This window comes from Dendrobates tinctorius, unplaced genomic scaffold (assembly GCF_039654945.1).
Source record: "Dendrobates tinctorius isolate UK_male_01 unplaced genomic scaffold, ASM3965494v1 ptg000434l, whole genome shotgun sequence".
In the NCBI taxonomy this organism is placed as follows: domain Eukaryota; kingdom Metazoa; phylum Chordata; class Amphibia; order Anura; family Dendrobatidae; genus Dendrobates; species Dendrobates tinctorius.
Window position 1 is genome coordinate 1786203 of NW_027362097.1, and position 23588 is coordinate 1809790.

The following is a 23588-nucleotide window of genomic DNA, read 5'->3' on the forward strand; positions in this document are numbered from 1 at the left end:
AACAAGGTTCAGACTTATTAAAGTTTTTCAGCTTTAATATAAAAGGTACAGTGCTTAAAATAAAAGGATATAAAAATGGAAATAAAAAGTGACATACAAATATGCAAAAAACAGTGATAAAATTAAAGGGAGAAAACTTACAGAAATATCAAACTTTGCAGTCTGGTATTCTGTTCCCTAGGGAGAGAGGAATATGAAATGGAGCACAACAGCTAGGCTGCCCCTCACTGTGAACAGGTTTCTATGTGTACAGGCCTAATTTATAGATTAACTTGGAGATCGGATTTCTAGACCAGCCTCTCTTGTTAATATTCTAATCCTTGGTTTGTGACTGGACCATGGTTATTTTACCAATGAATACATTATTTTTCTTTGAACACTATTTGTGTGACCTTTCTCATAGACAGATAGTGTCAGGCTGCAATTGGCATCTCTCCTTCAAAAGAGCTGGAAGGTGGGAAATGTTTCCACTTTGTGGTTCTCAGTAAAGCCCCCTGGTGAGATTGGAGACAGGAGACTGCCTTCTCAGGATAGTATAGGTCATGACCTGTGTGGAGAGCTGCAGTCTAAGGACAGATGTTAATTTACTGCTGGTCATACAGCCATACATATACATATTTCACTACAGTCAGAATATAAAAACCCAACAAATCTAGATACTGTGAATATTGGATATATACAAAAGGGGTTATCCTTTTGCTTGTCCAAGGATTGTATCTAACATTTTAGCCCCATTTACTTAAAGGGTTATTCCCAAACTATGATTAAGCTGTGGTTCAATGCCCAGTGATCCAGAGAAAGGGGCTTTGTACCCCAGGAACTGTGCTCTTCAGAGCCCCATCTTGAATGGAGTGGAGGTATGGATGCTCGACCTCAAGCACAGTGATCAGTTGTATCCAGCAGTCCCATAGGTAATGTATTGAGTGGACATCGATCAAGCGCACCGCTACTCCATTCAAATCTTATTTGCTTGAAGGGTATCTGTCAATAGGATTACCCTGCTAAGCCATTTAACAAAATGATATCTTGGTGTCTTCAATCTGATGTCTGAAGTCCACATTTTTCTTAATATGTAAATGAGCTGTTAAAGATGTTGTCCAGTCCAGATCGATAAGTTTGCAGTCACTGTTTGACTCTCCCCAGTGCACGCCTTTCTGATCCGGGCCCGGATGGTATGTATGTATTATACATACTCCCGACCAGGGCCTGTCTAGTGGTTGCGGCCTTGCTCCATATACTTGTATTGAGTGAGGCCGCGTCGTGACTAGGGATTCCGCCATCCAGTGGGCATGGCCGACTACAGGGCACAGCCTACCTCCATACAAATGTATGAAGCGAGGCTGCGACCACTAGACGGGCCCTGGCTGGAAGTATGTGTAATGCCTACATACCTTCCGATCCCGGCTCAGAAACTGGTGAATCCTAGCAGTGCACTGTGTGTGCGTTCGAGGGATTCACAAATGTGCTGCCACCATAGAGTGACTGCAGACTTATCGATTTAGACTGGATCTCCCTTATAATCTGCCTCCAGACCTTATTTAAAATGAAAAGGGATGTTACCAATGTAGATCAGAAAAGCAGACTGTCAGTCATTACATGTCTCACAATAGTAGCACCCCCTGTAATTTAAAATAAGCTCTGGAGGCAGATCCTTGAGGAGATCTATAGATAGAGCTTAACAACTCATTAACATTTTAAGAAAAATGACGATACAGTTGTGGCCAAAAGTATTGACACCCCTGCAATTTTGTCAGATAATACTCAGTTTCTTCCTGAAAATGATTGCAAACACAAATTCTTTGGTATTATTATCTTCATTTAATTTGTCTTAAATGAAAAAACACAAAAAGAATTGTCCTAAAGCCAAATTGGATATAATTCCACACCAAACATAAAAAGGAGAGTGGACAAAAGTATTGGCACTGTTCGAAAAATCATGTGATGCTTCTCTAATTTGTGTAATTAACAGCACCTGTAACTTACCTGTGGCACCTAACAGGTGTTGGCAATAACTAAATCACACTTGCAGCCAGTTGACGTGGATTAAAGTTGACTCAACCTCTGTCCTGTGTCCTTCTGTGTACCACATTGAGCATGGAGAAAAGAAAGAAGACCAAAGAACTGTCTGAGGACTTGAGAAACCAAATTGTGAGGAAGCATGAGCAATCTCAAGGCTACAAGTCCATCTCCAAAGACCTGAATGTTCCTGTGTCTACCGTGCGCAGTGTCATCAAGAAGTTTAAAGCCCATGGCACTGTGGCTAACCTCCCTAGATGTGAACGGAAAAGAAAAATTGACAAGAGATTTCAACGCAAGATTGTGCGGATGTTGGATAAAGAACCTCGACTAACATCCAAACAAGTTCAAGCTGCAATGCAGTCCGAGGGTACAACAGTGTCAACCCGTACTATCCGTCGGCATCTGAATGAAAAGGGACTGTATGGTATGAGACCCAGGAAGACCCCACTTCTTACCCCGAGACATAAAAAAGCCAGGCTGGAGTTTGCCAAAACTTACCTGAAAAAGCCTAAAACGTTTTGGAAGAATGTTCTCTGGTCAGATGAGACAAAAGTAGAGCTTTTTGGGCAAAGGCATCAACATAGAGTTTACAGGAGAAAAAAAGAGGCATTCAAAGAAAAAACACGGTCCCTACAGTCAAACATGGCGGAGGTTCCCTGATGTTTTGGGGTTGCTTTGCTGCCTCTGGCACTGGGCTGCTTGACCGTGTGCATGGCATTATGAAGTCTGAAGACTACCAACATATTTTGCAGCATAATGTAGGGCCCAGTGTGAGAAAGCTGGGTCTCCCTCAGAGGTCCAGAGGTCATGGGTCTTCCAGCAGGACAATGACCCAAAACACACTTCAAAAAGCACTAGAAAATGGTTTGAGAGAAAGCACTGGAGACTTCTAAGTTGGCCAGCAATGAGTCCAGACCTGAATCCCATAGAACACCTGTGGAGAGATCTAAAAATGGCAGTTTGGAGAAGGCACCCTTCTAATATCAGGGACCTGGAGCAGTTTGCCAAAGAAGAATGGTCTAAAATTCCAGCAGAGCATTGTAAGAAACTCATTGATGGTTACCGGAAGCGGTTGGTCGCAGTTATTTTGGCTAAAGGTTGTGCAACCAAGTATTAGGCTGAGGGTGCCAATACTTTTGTCTGGCCCATTTTTGGAGTTTTGTGTGAAATGATCAATGTTTTGCTTTTTGCTTCATTCTCTTTTGTGTTTTTTCATTTAAGACAAATTAAATGAAGATAATAATACCAAAGAATTTGTGTTTTGCAATCATTTTCAAGAAGAAACTGAGTATTATCTGACAAAATTGCAGGGGTCTCAATACTTTTGGCCACAACTGTATCTGTGGAATAAGACATTGGATTGCAGATATTAAGTTATCATTTTAGTAAACTTTCTATGACCTACATGCCCATATAAATGGCTTATGAGGGTTGAAAATTCTAGTCCCCGGGCGCAGTTTTTTATGAAAAAAAAAATCCAGCTGCATATTAGTCAAGGTCCCAGAGTCCACCGCTAGGCCTCCACCAGGGAAACATTTGTTCCCTTTAAAAAAAAAAAATCCTTATCAGAAAAACTGTGCATGGCGCGTTGTCCCTGGTCCCGGTGATGAGTCTGCTGCTACTTCCTGTATCTAATAGTGGCTGCAGCCAATCACTGATCTCAGACGCTTTGCCAGTGTAGACTTGACTACACCCGGCCTGGACCTCCTTACATTTATAGATCAACATTAGCGAGCCAATCTCCACTAAATTCAGACAGGATTTAAAGAGACTTTCTTGTAGGAATACTCTTGTTGTTTTATATCAGGTTGTCTATGGTTTTACCAGATGTATCCGAACTGCAGGACTTCCTCCAAGCTCAGGACTTAAGTCATATCACTGTCACCAACTTGTTCTTGCTATCTCTTCTCTAGTTTCCATCTTTCCTCCAACCCTTTAGTTTCTGCCACCTGGAAACTTTGAATCTCTTCTACTGAACTCCAACTCTTGAAAATAATAATATTTGTTTTTTACCTTGGCTTCTTATACTTCTGCTTTGTTATAGTTATTTGTTATGTTGAATTGAAAATGAACAAAAATCAGAAATAAAAACAATTTTGAAAAAGTTACAATCAGAAAAGAAAAAGAAAATAATCTGGTTTTAATTGGTAGATAGGATGACATTTTCCCCAAACATGGGTTTCCCATTCATAGGCAATCTATTTCCATAACTCTCAAACTATGTTGGAGAGATTGACACACAGGAACTTCCGGCTCGCTATTCCTCCTCATGCTTATTGTGATTGTCAAGCAATATATCTCAAGGGTCGAAATTTCACTTTATGGCAGCAGCGTGGCTTAGTGGTCATCACTATAGCTTTACAGTCCTGAGTTTAAATCCCACCAAGGACAACATCTGAAACATCTGTATGTTCTCCTCGTGTTTGCATGGGTTTCCTCCTGGTTCTCCGGTTTCCTTCCACACTCCAAAGACATACTGAGAATTTAGATTGTGAGGCTCAATGGAGACAGTGAAGATGATGTCTGCAAATTGCTGTGATATTAATGGTGCGATATAAGTGAATCAAATAAATAAATAACATTGCCCATGCATTCCCTTGTTTGGTACTAGACCGCAAAAGTCTGTAAAAATAAGTAAGTGCTAGATACTATCTGCTGAAGTGTAAACCAAGCCATGACAAATAGTGGTTAAATTGATGATTAAGGGCAAAAAAAAGTTGGGCATGCATGCGTGTGAGAACATAGGGTAGATTTCCTTTTCTCAGTGATGCCCTGGGGTTCTATAAGAATGCCTTAATGTTGAGAAATTTTTGAGCTATTTTTCTATCTGTCCGTCTTAATTAGGACTTTGGGGATTCATCCATTATTGGAGTATTAAACAGAGCCTTAAAGAAACACTCCAGCGTTTTTTTTTTTTATTTATTTCAGCCTTGGAGTGATGCTACTAACTAAGTTCCGTGACCTTAGTATTATGCTTACCAGCTGCCATGTTCATGTCTTCCCGATGTGGCTCTGGTCCCGTGGTGCAGTATTGTGACCGCAACTTCTGACGGACCGAACGTCAGAGGTAATGTCACAAGCTCTGTGTAAGTCTATCAGTGTGTCGTTCTGTCCTCATTCTGGCTCTCCTAGACTTCTGGATCATCTGGCAAACACTGGAACGATCCAGCAGTTCACAACCTGCGGAAGACCGACTGGAGCGACACCAATAAATGATGAAGACTGCGATTGATCAGTATAAGATTAGGGGCAGGGAATTTAGATTTGTGGCACCACTCAAGCGGTAAAATTATAAAAAATACACTGAAGTGGTGCTTTAATTTCAAGTGGTCTGTACAACCTTTTGTACTTTTTAGCAACTTTCAACTTGGTTTGGTGGTCTGGAACCAACTTCAACGCAAAATAAGCAAATCTATATTAGTATGGGAAAACGAAGAAATCTTGGATATATGCTGATAAATCTTTCACACTTAGGCTAGGATCACAACACTGAATTATGTGTCATCCAAGAGAGTCGGGCCGATTATGTTAATCACACTCTGATTCAACTCTGATCAGAGCGTGATCATAGTGTGCTCCGATTTTTTTGGATGAGGAGAAGATGGGGAAAAAAATTCCCATTGTGTCAGTCTATGAAAATTGGACTTTACTCAGATGTCATCCGGGTGCACTCTGATTATTTTTCTCAGACTCATTGACTTGCATGGCCGAGTGCCATCTTAATATCGGATGCAAATCAAACATGCTGCAATTTTTTCCTCTGACAGACTCTGAAAAAATCGGATGCGTGCACGGCCCCAAAGAATAACATTGGTCTGAGTGCGATCCGATGTTGTCGTGTCGCACTCGGACCAAAAATACAGTCATCTGCACCTCCCATAGGGTTAGAATATGTCTGCAATTTCGTCAATGTGGATGCCATCTTGTAGGCACTCTCATAGCTATCATGATGAGCCACATCCGGTTTCTAGCTCCTGGATAAGGACTACTTGAGTAGACTACAAAATAACACATTGATTGTTTATTCCTATTTTAACTTCATTTTTTTCTTGTTTTGTGTTAAATATTCACCTATTTATTGCACACAGATGCTAATGTCTAGGATATATTTTATTGTCAAGTTAGCAAACCACATTTTTTTTTCTCTTCAGAAAACTGCCTAAGCACCAGCTTGTATATTGCCTGATTAAATTCTGTATTTTTTTCTTCTTTCCAGCCAGGGTGGCATTGTCTGACTGTCTGAATAAGGAGCCAGTTTTACAGTCTGCGCTCATTTACATGAAAACAACGTCCTTTCACAAAGCCACTGTACAAAAAAAAGAAAAAAAAGCAGCAGATTGAGTTCATGTATATACATGATTACATTCATATATTTCCATGTTTACATTCACAAACACTTGTAAGACTTGAGTACTCTTTTCAAGAAGTTCTTGGCATCCGAGGATACACTTAGCAGTTACATGTGTAAAAATACTGCAGGGTTATTATGTTTCCTATCCTTACATTATCAGTGCCGGTAGAACGGCATAAGAAAAAGGTGTGCATCCCGTCCTAGAACCGCTTTTACTCGGCACTGAATGGCAATTGTGTTAAGCATTGGGAAAGATGTACTGTATGGGTGGAGGTGAAGAAAGCACTGATGAGAAGAAGTGCAGTCACCATAGCAGACAGAGGAAAAGAAATAGACTTTCGATGGGCGGTAAGAGATTCTTACTCTTTGTATGAAAGGCTGTTATGTGGGTGGGCAGTCAGCTGAGAGATAAAGATGAGAACTTGGCTGCCGGGAAGCAATAGACAAACAATCTAAGCAGTGTGTGGTGGAATGCTTTTTAAGCTGTGTTCTTTTTACGTTCTTTTTACATTTTCTTTTTTTACGTTGGTGGTAAATGTCAGGAGGATCTACCGACATTCATCCCAATGGATAGTTGTGGTGTATCAGATACATTGCTAATAGGCTCCCATTGGAAAAAAAGCATATTGCAGAAAATACTTTTTTTTCTGGATATCATGACTAAGGGTGCCATGAGCACCTGAAAATCAAATGGTAAAATTGGAGAGACAAAAAGCGCAAATAGGGTCTTATCTGGTAACCATGGGGTGTCAGATATTATAGGCACACTTACCTGATGGGGTTGTGACAGTCACAACTCCTATGGAAGCATGTAATGGTTGCAGCAGGACCACCAAGGAGATATGTTGCAATACATGAGGAATATGGTGGTTCAGAGTCCATGCTCTCCAAGGTTCAGAGATACAATCACACATGAAGGTGAAGCATCAATGTGGTTTCTCATCGCATTTCCACTATATTTCTCTTTTATTGCATACGCACCTGAAACGTGTAGATGTTATTAAGATTTTGCTGTATATCATCCATAAAAGAAGATTTCACATCTGTGAAGCTGGATTTATTCCTTCCCTTGCCTCTTAAAGGGAATCTATCAGCAGGTTTTTGCTACGTCATCTGATAGCATTGTAATGTAGGCAAAGAGAAGCTAAATCCAACAATGTATCACTTAGTTTACTGGGTGCAGCCGTTTTGACACAGAGTTTTTAGATTAAGAATGAAGCAGAGCTGAGAAAGCTATCCCCGCCCATACCACACCTAACCCCGCCCACAACAGGCTTTCTATGTACAAAGTCTATAGACATTAAGGTACTTATCTCATGGGGAGGGGGCAGAGTCGAACTAATGTAGTGTGGCAATGCTAATCTCTTAGGGATAAATTCTTCACAGTTAGTAAACAACCGCACTCACATTGACAAGTGATTCATCCCTGAATTCTGTGTTTCAGCCTCAATCTACTGCTGTCTTCAGATTACATAGCAAAAACCTGCTGAGAGATTCCCTTTAAATGGAATATATAGTCAGAAAATGGGTTAATGAGTAATTGTCACTTTAACTTTAGTTTAATAGCTCTGAGAATCCTAGAATCTTAGCGTTGGAAGGGAACCCTTGAGAAATTTGAATATTTCTGTTTAAATTGGACCTAAAAACTACGTCACATTTTCACATAAGTCCTTAAATTAGATGAAGAGAACCAAATCAAACAAACAAGTCAAAAAATATTAGACTTTTTCATTTATTAATTTTATTAAGGAAAATGATCCAGTGTCACACGTCTGTGGGTACATTTCCTGTCATATTTCATGCCACTTATCTGGAATAAATTTTTATGAATTTTTCGTCCACAATCCCTTCCTTTAAGTGTCGCAGAGTTTTCAAAAAGCTGTTGGAGCTGGTTAGAGAAATATTGGAAAAATTGTAGTATAAGTATGAGTTTAGCAAAATTTTAAATAGCTAGATGTCAGAATTCTGGGAAAACTGATGAATCAGGGATAGAGAAGATAGCTAGATAGCTGACAGGTAGATATATAGCTGACTGGTCTATTGAGTTTTTGATATTAGATAAATATTTTGATGATGTATAGACAAATATATTGTAGCTAGATCTGAGATACATTTCTAAACATTTAGAAAAATCTAGAAAGATAATGAATGGATTAATCTTTCATAAAACGTCTTGACCGACATACTGGCATTAGCCTAAGAAGTCATGACCTCTGAGAGGTCTGGAATAAGCCGTATTATGACCTAGTAGCTAGATCCTTAACTATTTTCAGGGAATGACATCTTTTACTTTGCCGTTGTTATTGAGCAGCTGTGCCGAGGCTTCTTGAATTACTTCTGAGTCTTTCATCCAATTTGTCTGCTGGGGATATTGCTGACTTGACTTGTCTTTCTGGGTGTTGTTTTATTCAACGCTCCTCTCAATCTGAGGTATTAGCTGAGACTTGTCTCCTTTTCCATTCACCTCTGCACTTGGTGATGAGGGCTTTGTGTTCTAACCATTCATAATGATAACCAACATATTTCTCTTCCAGGCATGTTATTCTAGCGCACCAAATCTCTTTACAGTCACAGTTATATAATGCTCTTGTACACTTAACCTGATTCATACATCAAGAGTTTAACCTAATGCTGCTCTGAAGCCATGCACCCTACTTATAGGAATGTATGTAACATTTGTTGGTAGGCACAATTGATAATTAAAATAAAAATTATTTTGGGTTGTCCTCTTCTTTTAGGTTATAAAAATTGTATTCAGACAGTTTCTATTTTTTTTGCTTCTCCATTTTCTTATTTTTTTAAGGGGGTGTCGTGAAGCGGCATGTTGAAGATTTAAATGGGGGGTGTCTTCTACTCAGAACTTCCCATTATTTTTCAGGGAAGAAATACTCTTTTTTTGTAAAGACCAATTCTTCTTCTGGAGGAGTCCTGTCGTATGTGTAATGCTTGATTCCTTTGGCAGTGGCTCCCCTTCGTAATGACATGATGATGATAGTGGTGATTCCTGGCAATAGGGCTCTGATGATACACTCTTCTGACCCATATTGTGCTAAGTGGCTGTGCAAGCTTGAAAACTTCTTAAAATTGACAAGAATTGGCACTTCTTAAAGTTTCCGCAGTGGTTGACACTAGAGTTGGTGCAAACCACTTAGCATGACCTGGTCCACCAGCCACATGACTAATTTGTGGCCACTGTATGAGAGTCCCGAGAAACATCTACCTGATGGCATCATGGGCTCTTCTTCTGATTAGCCAGCTTGTCACATCTTCACGTGTACGTAACACCGCAACGATGGTGTTTTGCCAGGCAGAATAATCAAGAAAATAGTCTTGGATTGCAAAAGGTAAGAGGTGGTTGTCAATGCTCCCATCCAGCAGCCACAGATTACTACCATGGCTGATGCACCAGTTCCTGTGAATCAATTCACCCCAGTGCTTATTGACATTTGTCTGGTGGTTCTATCCATTTCAGAACTTATAACAACCGCTATTTCCAGGCTCATTTTTAACAAATGAAGAGTAAACAAGACTCTAAATAGAATAATAGACAAGCCAAATGTATGTAAAAGACAGAAAGCTTCTATATTCATAAAAGAAACATTGGTGAAATTCTACAATTTTTATGGGCGCACACGCCGGTGTTTTGTGAATGGATGCCTTCCAAATACTACCTTATCAGATGATGTTGGAGGAAAGAAAAAAGAAGAATCAAAGATTGTTGAATTTCAACACCTAAGCTTAGTGTTCTTGTCAAAGAAAAGCTATCACCAGATTATTTTGGCATCAGCTTACTTCCTGCAAACACATGCACATTAAGGTGAGCTGCATGTTCATGTGTTTGGGGGAGTAGGTGAGAACAGCTGCCAAATGAACAAAGCTATCTAAAGACCTCCATAAACAGATAAAAGCTGAACTCCCCAAGGTTTGACCAGCTGATGTGTATGGGGGCCACCCAAGTCTCCCCTGACAGACGATGTTAGCATAGAGAAGTTTAGGTAGTTGAAAGTTCAGTGCCTGATTTCAGGAGACTTAAGACTCTGCTGGTGGACTCTGGCAGTGCCTTTCTCCTCCCACTTTATTGAAAACACATGAATGCTCGGCAGGGGGAAGTGCTCTGGTGTATATGTTTGACCAACAACTGTCTCATGTGTATGGCCATCTTAGAATGTGTGGGCTCTTTTACCTGTGATGTGTCATGTTTTTATTTTAGGCAGAGATGCTCATTGGGTCCTTTAGACTGTGTGCACACAAGGTGGACATGTTTGTGGTCTTGAGCCGCCACAGTCCTTGAATTTCTCATTGCAGAATCACTTAATGCACCAACCAGTATTTTTTCTTATTTCAATGCTGAAGTGGTGCCACTAACGCAAGTTTCCTAGCCCTAGTATTATACTTATCATTCGCTGTGTTCAGCTCTTCCAGGGGCTGCCCCAGTCCCTCTCTCTCTCTCTGCTATCTTGTGACTGCAACTTCTGACTTAGGCTGGGTTCACATAGCGTTAATGCAGTCCGTTCAACGCATATCATTAACGGACTGCGTTAACGCTACTCCCTAACGCGATCGCGTTATGTGATCACGCTAGCGCAGATGTTCCATCTTACTGGACCCAGCCTTACCGGAAGTAAGAGGTAACAGTCTCAGGCTCTTTATGTAAGTATATGAGATCCTTGTTCAAGCCTCTTTCTGGCTCCCAATGAGTTGTGACTTCTGAATCGACCAGCAAACTTTGGAACGATCCAGAAGGTCACAACCTTCAGAAAATGACCGGAGTGGCGCCAATAACAGATCAAGACCGAGGCTGGTAAATATGAGATTAGCTGCAGGGAACTTAGATTAGTGGCGCCACTCCAGTAGATAAATTAGAAGAAAATGCTAGATTGGTGGTTTAAGTTTGCAGGGAAATAGCCTTTTTCACCTGCAAAACCGGGCGATTGCAACAATTGGCCTGCACTAGTAAGTGATTCTGTGTCGTGCAGGTCAAAGACCGCGGCGGCTCAGGGCCACTCTGGCTTTCGACTTTGAACCCATCCATTGCATGTAATCACAGCCTCATGTAACTTTTTGTGTTGCAGACAACTTGATACTAATTTAAAACTAATTGAATAGTTAAATGTCTCATTATCTCTGCTAAATGAATTTAGTTGGTTTAATATTAGTCTTTCTTGTATCATTAAAATGTCAGACCCCCTGTAATCCACAATGTGTTCTTTTCTGAATGTCAGCCTGTTTCTGGACCAGTACAGAGCCTGCCTTGTTGATGCAATAAAGAGATTACTCCAGCCCAGTGTAAGTATGTTTCTATTTTCTCCTGATCACTGGCTTCAGAATAATTAGTCTCTGCACAATGATTGAGAAAGTAATGGAAAGGCAGGATTAATGTCATGTAATACTGTAATACTTATTATGTCCAACTTCAATTGAGTCTTCTAATCTATCAGATTCTTTCCTAATCATAAACTAGGGAAACTTCTTCTACTTGGCCTTCAGATAAGGCTCACAGTGGGAAGCAAAATAAATGAAACCGCTTCAAAGATAGAATGAGATTATTTATTTTTTTTTTATCAAACGTTTTGTAGAGTATTTTTCTTTGATAATTCTGGATTTATAAAAGCAAGATGGTGATTTTTTTTTCATGAGTGTTAGATCGAACTTGTATGCAATGTTGAACATTTTCATTAAAATAATTTAAAGGGATAAGCTAATACACAAATTACTTAAACAAAACGTCACATGAAAAAAACACTATTAACTTGCAAGAATGGGGTTACTCTCAGGTTAATAGCGTTTTGAACGTGCCCGGCACCCGCCCTTAGACCTTTGCTGCCCAGGAGTAAATGAACTTTATTCCTCCCGGTAGCCTTCCGGGTTTCAGTCACTGGGTTGGCGCCAGAGTGGGTTCAGTCACCCCTTTGTGTATAGAGATCAGCAGCTGTAACCGCGCCCTCCCACACCGATTGATTGCAGGGTGTAATGCTGATCTGTGTGGGTTCAGTCACCACTCTCTATACACTGAGCTGTGACTGAACGCCGAAGCCTGCCTGCCAGGAGGAATAAAGTTAATTTCCCCTCAACAGCTGGGGTCTAAGTGCAGGACCCAGGCAGGTTCAAAACACTATTAACCTGCAGATCAACCCCATATCTGCAGATTAATAGTGTTTTATCAAGTGACACGTTCACTTTAAGGACAACCCTATAGTGCTTGAACACTAGCGTTACTGTGGTGGATTTGGGTCATCTTAGGCTGGTTTCACATTTGCGTTTTTTAGCGCTGGAAAAAAACGCTAACCTGCGCATGCGTTTTTTCCCCTATATTTAACATGGGTGCGCATACCTGCGCGCTTGTAAGCGCATGTATGCGATTTTCATGCGCTGCGTTTTTTTGGGGTGTGCGATTGGATTTTCCAGACGCATCATGTTGCATTTTTTGGCCCTGCAAAAAAGCGCATGCGCACATATGCGCACGTTTTGCGCTAAAAATGGCCATTATAGCCTATGGATGCGCATATGTGCGCACTGGCATGCTCATGTAAGCGTTTTTTTGCATATGCGTTTTTTTTTTTTAACCATGGAATTTAGGGGTTTGAGTTAGAGTTAGGGTTAGTTAAGGGGGTTTAGGGTTAGGGTCAGGGTCAGGGTTAGGGTTGGGTTTTGGGTCAGGGTTAGGGTTTAGTATGGTTTGGTTAAGGGTTAGGGTCAGGGTTAGGGTCAGGATTAGGGTTAAGTATGGTTTTGTTAAGGGTTAGGGTTAGGGTCAGGGTTAGGGTTAGGGTCAGGGTTAGGGTCAGGGTTAGGGTTAAGTATGGTTTTGTTAAGGATTAGGGTCAGGGTTAGGGTCAGGATTAGGGTTAAGTATGGTTTGGTTAAGGGTTAGGGTCAGGGTTAGGGTTAGGGTTAGGGTCAGGGTTAGGGTTAGGGTCAGGGTTAGGGTTAAGTATGGTTTTGTTAAGGATTAGGGTCAGGGTTAGGGTCAGGATTAGGGTTAAGTATGGTTTGGTTAAGGGTTAGGGTCAGGGTTAGGGTTAGGGTCAGGGTTAGGGTCAGGATTAGGGTTAGGGTCAGGGTTAGGGTTAAGTATGGTTTTGTTAAGGATTAGGGTCAGGGTTAGGGTCAGGATTAGGGTTAAGTATGGTTTGGTTAAGGGTTAGGGTCAGGGTTAGGGTTAGGGTCAGGGTTAGGGTTAGGGTTAGGGTCAGGGTTAGGGTTAAGTATGGTTTTGTTAAGGATTAGGGTCAGGGTTAGGGTCAGGATTAGGGTTAAGTATGGTTTGGTTAAGGGTTAGGGTCAGGGTTAGGGTTAGGGTCAGGGTTAGGGTCAGGATTAGGGTTAGGGTTAGGGTTAGTAAAGTCATGGTTTGGGTAGTGTGAGGGGCCACCTAAAAATGTTGGAAAAAAACGCAAACGCGGTAAAAACGCGCTAAAAACGCATACAAACGCATAAAAACGCTGCGTTTTTTTCATGCATGCTCATAAAAATGCTTGAAAAAAACGCAGCAGTTGTATGCTTATGTATGCGTTTTTTCAATGCGTTTTTTTGCGGGAAAAACGCGCTGGAAAAAAAAGCAAGTGTGAAACTAGCCTTAGTATTGCATGAACAGCCGTAATTTATCTGAATTAATATTTCCACCTAAGCAGACTTGTCACCAGACAAGTAGTGTCCAGTTTCTGTTATTTTATTTCTGCTGCTTCTCTAAGTATTACACTGTTTTCATTTTTAAAATCTGCCAAATGGTTCCAGAGATATGGGCCTTTTTATTTTATGCTAATATTTGTGGTCTTTTCCAAGGAGGCGTGACTCACAGTTCCTCTGGGGCATGTCTTTAGGCTGCTCTGCATAATAATAAGCTACACCCCCTTGTAAAGACAATCAATATTAGTACTAAGTAAAAACATCCACCTCTCTGGAACCTTATGGCGGATTTAAAAAAAAAAAAGCAGAATACTTCAGGAAGCGGTAGGAATAAAATGAGAGCAAAAACTGGACACTTTTGACCTGGTAACAGGTCCACTTTAAGTGACTGCTGCAGGATGTATCCCAGATTTTCCATGTGTTTTTGGAAAGTTTCAATATTAAGATAAAACTTATAGCAAAATGTCAGACCAATGTTCAGCGCTGTTCACATCACGTTCAGGCCACTCATTCACATGAACCAGCCAAAAAAAACTGATGTAGATGCGCTCCCTACTGAGCCACTCACTATAATGATGTGCAATCTTGTTGTACTCAATTTGGCCTCCATATCAGCAATACTTGTCTTTTTTAGGGGGGCACAATCGCCTGGTAGACTACGCATTTGTGCCTCCTTAAGACGACAATCACCACCAGAACAGAGGCCAGATGGAGTACAAAGTGATTAATTATTAAAGTGATAGACTCCAGAAATTCGCTATTGGGTTAAGTCCGAATTCTGGTGTTTTAGGTTCACGAACGTGTAATCTGATCGTGATGTGAACAGTGCCTTAGTGAATATGTGTGGGATGAGCTTTAGTCCTTTTCAAAATTTTGCTCTACAGCCTTTACTACTAATAAGTACCTTATAGGTCTCATGCAGACGACTGTAGTTTTGGTCTGATTGCGATCCGTCAAAACATCGTATCTCACTCATGTTATTCAATGAGGCCTTGCACATGTCTGATTTTTTTCCTTCGGACTTAGTGGTCCAAGGAAAAAAATCACAGCATGCACGTTTTGTCTCCAATAATCAGATCCTTCTCGGCCATTCAAGCCTATGTGTCTGTGAAAAAAATCAGACTACGCCGGATAACATCCGACTGCGGTCCAATTTTCATGGAGTAACAGAATGGACTAAGTGTAAGAAAATGACAACCACATTACACCCACTTTCTGTACATTTCAGTAGTCAGAACTTAAGGCCAATTTACACTGGCAGATAATCTGCTGGTAATGAGAACTGACTGGTGGTCAAGTCGATCACTGCTCAATTTTATGTACGATTAACGAAAAATGAAAATCTTGTTTGCCATCCTGTTGTCGGACTTGCTTACATGGAACAATGATCAAGAATTTATCATCTAATGTAAATGAGCCTTAAGTTTAAAGATATAATCATGTATTTTTGTGACCAAAGTCTTTTATGGATTAAGAGTTGTTGGTCATCTTTCCCTCACCAAGGTTAAAATGTATCTGCAAGTATATTCACACGTGGCACATTTGATGGAAAAGTTTATGAGATGTTTGCAAGAAATATGCCACGGAGATGTCCAAACCCGGTTTCTACATACCATGGCCAAATGGTCCGGCACTCTCCAACTTGGGCAAGTGCCCAGTAAAAAAAAAACCCTAAGGCCAAGACTAGGGATATCATAGACTGTTTTTTTAATGAGTTGTATGTTTCCTAAACTTTATTTTGGGCGCAGGAGAACGGAGCTTAAGGTGGGGATATGAGCTTGTCACTCTCTTGACTTCGGCACACTCCGATGCAGTTGCTTATCAAAGGATGACTGCCGCAAACACCCCGTATGAATACCATAACTCAAAGTTAGTTGCAGTTTGATTCACCAGTTTACATTAGACTTTTGTGAGTCAACACTTGAATATATTTTTTCACAATGGAAACACAAACATGGCCTGAGATGTTACTTTGTATGGATACAGCCTTATAATACAGCTGGCATGCATGTGGATCCATGGTTAGGTAAGACACACCTTAAATATCTCATTATCTGCTGTTTGCAGAGAGAAAGGCTTAAGTTTTAATGGATTATTTAATGCCCGGATTACCCCCCGTTGTATTCTTCAACACTTTGTTCTGCCTTTTATCAAAGCATACGGCCATGTTTATTTTTACAGTGTGCCAACGGTGAGGTTTGTGTTCAAAGGACACCTCTCCAAGCACATAAACTGTCAGTGTACCTAATGGAGCTTTTATTATGTGTGTAAATTAATACCAGTCTTTTGAGTTCATTACGATACATTTGGGCAGCATGAGCATAGACACATAGTGCATGAGCACAGAGTGGCAGCAAAGCAAGTAATAATGCCCCCTTTAAAAAAAAAATGCCCCTTTTAGAAAGTATTACTTTTCCCTCTTAAAATGAAGCCCATCTGGGTACCAACTCCAAAAGTAATGATACCACAATTGTGCCACACTCCATAAAATAAACCGGAAAATCAAATTCTCTTCTTCCCTGCAGACAGAACAGGCCTGCACAGGCGGTACACCTCAGTGATAAATTAAGTTACGTGTAATAAAGATAAATGACCCAGGGAAAAAGTATTGAACACATGAAAAAATATAGGTGCATAAGGCCATGGAAAGTCATGACACCAGCTGAAATTAATCAGTAATTAGAAAGCAATCCTGCCACTTTGTGAAAACTAATATCAGTTGGTTCAACTAATGGCCTATAAAAAGATGTCTCATTACCAATGTGTCATACAAGAAACATCTCATGGTGGTGAGTAAAACCAGTCAGCTGTCTCAAGACCTTCGCAACCTTATGTGTTGTGAGTTCATTTTCCCCTTCATTACTGAGGCCCGAGGAACTCCCTCTTCTGGTAAAGAAAGGTAGTGAGCCTGATTATCAAACACCTGAGGCTGATGATGATGACTGGCTGAGTGGAGTTACTGACTGGATATAAGGCTGCCGACGCCCTTCTGCCCTGCGGGTGATTTCTCTGTGGGATCCTTGGAGACCAGTCTGAATTCCTGCTCCTCTAAAGCTAAGTTTGCTGCTCGGCCTTTTGCTTTGGTGCTTTGACTTTGTTTTTCTGGATTTCTGCCATTCCCTGCTGGGGTGTGCTGAATTCATTTAGCTCTGTCTTCTGAAAATACCTGAGTGCTGATTTAGTTTTTGAAGCCTAGCTGCTTCAGGGCCTTTTTCATATCAGCTTGTTGGCTTATGTCTTTGATAGGGTTTTGGCAGATTGCAGACAGCAGCCTTCCTGTCCTTTCCTATCTAGGTAGTTTTGGGCCCCGTCTTTGCTCAGTCTATCTTTCTGTCTGTGTTAGTATTTTTATCTTGCTTCACCGTCATTATTTGTTGGGGGCTGCCTATTGCTTTGGGGTCTGCTCTGGAGCAGTTTAGATTTCCCCTTTCTTTCTTTAGGCCTATGTAATTCTCCGGCTGTGATCGAGGGGTCTAGGGCATCGTAGGAACCCCCCACGGCTACTGCTAGTTGTGTTGATAGGTTCAGGGGTCTGCAATCTGATAGTTGCCAACTTCTCTGGTTTTCTGGACTTAGCTTGTATTTCTGCTTTTGCCTCCTACGGTGACTCATTCATAACAGAATCACCCGCCATACCGCAGATCCTAGGGTACTCAATAGCAGGAAAGAATTGTAAAAAAAAAAAAAAAAAGTGTGTATATTTTTTCCTCTATATCTCTGAGGCCGTAGGGGGAATTTTTTTTTCTCTCAATGGAGATAAAGCAATTGTCTGATCGTGTGGAGCAGCTCGCTGCGGAAGTGCGGGGAATTTCCGCCTACCTTGCTCGTTCACATGCTGCTGAACCAAAGATTCCTGCACCTGATGTGTTTTTTGGGGATCGGTCTAAATTTTTGAATTTCAAAAATAATTGTAAATTATTTTTTGCCTTGAAGCCTAACTCGTCAGGGAGCTCTGCGCAGCAGGTTAAAATTGTCATATCTTTGCTGCGTGGCGATCCCCAGGATTGGGCGTTTTCTTTGAAACCAGATCATCCTATTCTGACTAATGTGAACGCATTCTTTCAAGCTTTGGGGTTGTTGTATGACGAACCTAATGCCATTGATCAGGCTGAAAAGACCCTGCTGGCATTGAGCCAGGGTCGTGATTCTGCAGAATTGTACTGTCAAAAATTCCGATAGTGGGCAGTACTTACTACCTGGAATGATAATGCCTTGGCTGCTCTCTTTCGGAAGGGGTTGTCAGAAGCCGTAAAAGATACTATGGTGGGATTTCCTGTTCCCTCTGGTCTTGACGATTCTATGTCATTAGCCATTCAGGTTGATCGGCGTTTGCGCGAACGCAAAGCTGCACGAGAGGTGTTGCCACCTGTTGAACAAATGTCTGAACCTATGCAATGTGATAGAGTTTTTTCCAGAGAGCAGCGTCAGGAGTTCAGAAGGCGTAATAAGTTGTGTTTTTTCTGTGGAGATGCCTCGCATATTATTTCTGTCTGTCCTAAACGAGAGAAACGCTTTGCACACACGTTTTCTGTTGGGGGTGTTCAACCTAAGTTTCTTCTGGCTATTACTCTGATCTGCTCCCTGTCCACATTTTCCGCCAAGGCTTTTGTGGATTCGGGAGCAGCCCTAAACCTAATGGACTTGGATTTTGCTAAACGTTGTGGATTTCCGATGACACCTCTGCAGACGCCTATCCCTTTGAGGGGGATTGATGCTACTCCTTTGGCTAAAAATAAACCCCAGTTTTGGACCCAGGTGGTAATACGGGTCACCCCAGACCATCAAGAAAATTGCAGATTTTTGGTGTTGCATAATCTGCATGATACTATTGTTCTGGGGTTTCCCTGGTTACAGATTCATAATCCAGTGTTGGATTGGAAATCTGTGTCTGTGGTGAGTTGGGGTTGTCGGTGTGCCTTTAGTGAGGCTCCGGTGTTTTCCACCTCTCCTCAGTCGCATGATGTTCCTGATTATTTGGCGGACTTTTATGATGTATTTAGTGAGAATGAGTCTGCGTCTCTGCCTCCTCATAGGAGTTATGACTGTGCAATTGAACTGAGCCCGGGGTGTAAATTTTCCAAGGGACGGCTCTTCAATTTATCTGTACCCGAGCACGAGGCTATGCGATCCTGTATTAAGGAGGCGTTGGAGAAGGGTCATATTAGACCATCCTCGTCACCCTTAGGGCCGGGTTTTTTTTTGTAGCCAAAAAGGATGGATCATTAAGACCTTGTATTGATTATCGTGCCCTCAACAAAATTACTGTTAAATATCAGTATCCGTTACCCCTGATTTCTGATCTATTTTCCAGAGTTAAAGGTGCTTGCTGGTTTACCAAGCTTGACCTCAGGGGGGCGTATAATCTTATTCGCATTAAGCATGGGGATGAATGGAAGACGGCGTTTAATACTCCGGAGGGACATTTTGAGTACCTGGTGATGCCTTTTGGGCTCACTAATGCCCCTTCTGTCTTCCAGTGCTTCATGAACGATATTTTCCGAGATTTTGTCGATAAATTTTTGATTATCTTATATTTTTGATATCTGGATGATATTTTGATCTTCTCCAAGGATTGGGATTCTCATGTGGAACATGTTCGGACTGTGTTCCGGATCTTGAGGGAGAATTCCCTGTGTGTCAAAGGATCTAAATGCCTTTTTGGAGTACAGAGGATTTCTTTTTTGGGATTTATTTTGTCCCCGTCAACTATTGAAATGGACCCGGCCAAGTTACAGGCCATTCACGATTGGGTTCAGCCCACTTCTTTGAAGGCCCTCCAGAAGTTTTTGGGTTTTGCTAATTTTTATTGGAAATTTATAGCAAAATTTTCTAGTATTGCCAAGCCATTGACTGATTTGACTAAAAAGGGTGCTGATGTGTTAAATTGGTCTCCGGAGGCTGTTTCTTCCTTTCAGGAGCTGAAGCGAAGATTCACCTCCGCCCCGGTTTTGCGGAAACCTGATGTCTCACTTCCATTCCAGGTAGAGGTGGATGCTTCTGAGATTGGTGCAGGAGCTGTTTTGTCCCAAAAGGATCCTGTAACTTCTAAAATGAGTCCCTGTGCTTTCTTTTCCCGAAAGTTCTGTCCATCTGAACGTAACTATGATGTGGGGAATAGGGAACTGTTGGCCATGAAATGGGCAGTTGAGGAGTGGAGACATTGGTTGGAGGGAGCTAAGCATCAAGTCGTGGTCCTCACTGACCACAAGAATTTGATTTACCTAGAGTCGGCTAAGCGCTTGAACCCTAGACAGGCTAGGTGGGCCTTGTTTTTTACACGTTTTGATTTTGTGGTTTCTTTTCTTCCTGGAACAAAGAATGTCAAGGCAGACGCCCTCTCTTGGAGCTTCTGTGCTGATTCTCCTGTGGTGACCAAGCCTGCTACCATCTTAGGCGAAGGGGTAGTTCTTTCTGCCATCTCGCCCGATTTGAGACGTGCTCTGGAAGAGTTCCAGGAGGACAAACTTGAGCATTGTCCCAGTGGAAAGTTGTATGTTCCTGACCAGTGGAAGAAGAGAGTGATGTCTGAAGTTCATTGCTCTGCTTTGGCTGGTCATCCAGGTATTTTTGGTACTAGAGATCTGGTGAGTCGTTTTTTTTGGTGGCCCTCCTTATCTCGTGATGTCAGGAATTTTGTGCAGCCCTGTGGGACGTGCTCCCGGTCTAAATCGTGTTCTCGCTCTAGTGGGTTGTTGATGCCTTTGCCTGTCCCCAAGAGGCCATGGACCCATATTTCAATGGATTTCATCTCTGATATGCCTGTCTCTCAGAGGATGACTGTTATTTGGGTGATTTGTGATAGGTTCTCTAAGATGGTTCATCTTGTACCACTCCCTAAGTTGCCGTCTTCCTCTGAGTTGGTGCCCCTGTTTTTACAACAGGTGGTTCGTTTGCACGGGATTCCTGAGAACATTGTATCTGACAGAGGAGTCCAGTTTGTGTCTAGATTTTGGAGAACTTTCTGTTCCAGGCTGGGAATTCAGTTGTCCTTCTCCTCTGCTTTTCACCCTCAGACCAATGGGCAGACGGAGAGAACAAACCAGACCTTGGAGTCATATTTGAGATGTTTTATTTCTGCTGATCAGGATGATTGGGTTTCATTTTTGCCCTTGGCCGAGTTTGCTTTAAATAATAGAGCTAGTTCTGCCACTTTGATGTCACCTTTTTTTTGTAACTTTGGGTTTCATCCTCAATTTTCTTCAGGGCAGGTGGAGCCCTCTGCCTGCCCAGGTGTTGACACTGTGGTGGAGAGAATGCACCAGATCTGGGACCAAGTGGTGGATAAGTTATCTCTCTCCCAGGAAAAGGCCCAGCGGTTTTCCAACCGACATAGGACCATTGGTCCCCAGTTTAAGGTTGGTGATATGGTGTGGTTATCATCAAAAAATATTGCTATGAAGGTGGCTTCTCCTAAGTTTAAGCCTAGATTTATTGGACCTTACAAGATTGTGGAGATTATTAATCCGGTCTCTTTTCGTTTGGCTCTTCCTGTCACATTTAAAATCCATAATGTGTTCCATAAATCTTTGTTGAAGAGGTTTGTTGAACTTGTTGTTCCGGGGGTGGCACCTCCAGACCCTGTATTGGTTGAAGGTAACATGGAATATGAGGTAGAGAAAGTACTGGATTCCCGTCTGGCTAGACGGAGACTCCAGTATTTGGTTAAGTGGAAGGGTTATGGTCAGGAGGATAATTCCTGGGTCTCTGCCTCTGATACTCATGCCAAAAGATTGGTGCGTGCCTTTCATCGGGCTCACCCTGATCGCCCTGGTGGCGTAGTTGAGGGTTCGGTGACCCCTCCTCAAGGGGGAGGTACTGTTGTGAGTTCATTTTCCCCTTCATTACTGAGGCCCGAGGAACTCCCTCTTCTGGTAAAGAAAGGTAGTGAGCCTGATTATCAAACACCTGAGGCTGATGATGATGACTGGCTGAGTGGAGTTACTGACTGGATATAAGGCTGCCGACGCCCTTCTGCCCTGCGGGTGATTTCTCTGTGGGATCCTTGGAGACCAGTCTGAATTCCTGCTCCTCTAAAGCTAAGTTTGCTGCTCGGCCTTTTGCTTTGGTGCTTTGACTTTGTTTTGCTTTGTTTTTCTGGATTTCTGCCATTCCCTGCTGGGGTGTGCTGAATTCATTTAGCTCTGTCTTCTGAAAATACCTGAGTTCTGATTTAGTTTTTGAAGCCTAGCTGCTTCAGGGCCTTTTTCATATCAGCTTGTTGGCTTATGTCTTTGATAGGGTTTTGGCAGATTGCAGACAGCAGCCTTCCTGTCCTTTCCTATCTAGGTAGTTTTGGGCCCCGTCTTTGCTCAGTCTATCTTTCTGTCTGTGTTAGTATTTTCATCTTGCTTCACCGTCATTATATGTTGGGGGCTGCCTATTGCTTTGGGGTCTGCTCTGGGGCAGTTTAGATTTCCTCTTTCTTTCTTTAGGCCTATGTAATTCTCCGGCTGTGATCGAGGGGTCTAGGGCATCGTAGGAACCCCCCACGGCTACTGCTAGTTGTGTTGATAGGTTCAGGGGTCTGCAATCTGATAGTTGCCAACTTCTCTGGTTTTCTGGACTTAGCTTGTATTTCTGCTTTTGCCTCCTACGGTGACTCATTCATAACACTTATGGTTTCAAAATATATTGATGGCATTAGTTACAGAAGAATTTCTAAACTACTAAAGGTTCCAATGAGCACTCTTGGTGCCATGATCCAGAAGTGGTAATAACATTATTTCACTATAAACTAGCTACGACCAGACAGAGGAATGAAAAGAATTATCAGAAGAATTTCCAAGAGCCAAGGACCACTTGTGGAGAGCTACAAAATGATTTGGAATCAGCAGTTACAGTTGTTTCAAAGAAAACTATAAGTAATGCGCTTAAAGGGAATCTGTCACCCTTTTTTTGGCCTTTCAGCTGCAGGCATAGACATTGGGGGCTTATCTACAGCATTCTGTAATGCTGTAGATAAGCCTCCGATGTAACCTGAAAGAGAAGAAAAACACGTTAGATTATACTCACCGAGGTGGGCGGTCCGGTCCCATCCGGCGCCTCCCTTATTCATGCGATGACGTCCTCTTCTCCCGTCCTGTAATGGCTCCGGCGCAGGCACACTGCTGCAGGCACAATTCTGCAGTGCGCAGGCGCCAGACCTCTCCCGACGCCTGCGCACTGCAGGACTCTGCTCTGCCCTTAACAGGGCAGAGCAATGCTCCTGCGCCGGAGCCATTTCAGGATGGGAGAAGAGGACATCATCGCATGAAGAAGGGAGACGCCGGACCGGACCGCAACACCCATCGGACCGAACTGAACATACTCGGTGAGTGTAATATAACGTGTTTTTCTTCTCTTTCAGGTTACATCGGGGGCTTATCTACAACATTACAGAATGCTGTAGATAAGCCCCCGATGTCTATGCCGGCAGCTAATAGGGGAAAAAAAGGGTGACAGATTCCCTTTAAACTACATGGTATGTATGCATGTTCACCACGCAAGACTCCATTGGTGAATAAAAAGCATGTTCAAGCACGTTTACAGTTTGAATAGTATGAATGGAAAATGTACTGAGACTTTCTTGATAAAAAACTGCTGCCGTCTATCA

General features: G+C 42.1%; 1 protein-coding gene across 7 annotated transcripts in view; it reads left to right on the top strand.

The window, feature by feature from the left end:
- The window catches only part of CAMKMT (calmodulin-lysine N-methyltransferase), a 516624-nt gene that overhangs the window by 440062 nt on the left and 52974 nt on the right, over positions 1-23588 (top strand). For 4 of the 7 annotated variants that reach the window (XR_012227535.1, XM_073564198.1, XM_073564196.1 and 1 more), the window contains one exon: positions 11593-11656. Coding sequence is in view for 6 of the 7 variants with exons in the window: in XM_073564198.1 (XP_073420299.1) it covers positions 11593-11656 (64 nt within the window). In the remaining variant the exon portion in view is untranslated. Of the gene's footprint in view, positions 1-11592; positions 11657-15072; positions 15179-23588 lie in introns of all 7 variants that reach the window. The other 3 variants (XM_073564195.1, XM_073564197.1, XM_073564193.1) reach the window with 1 other exon arrangement.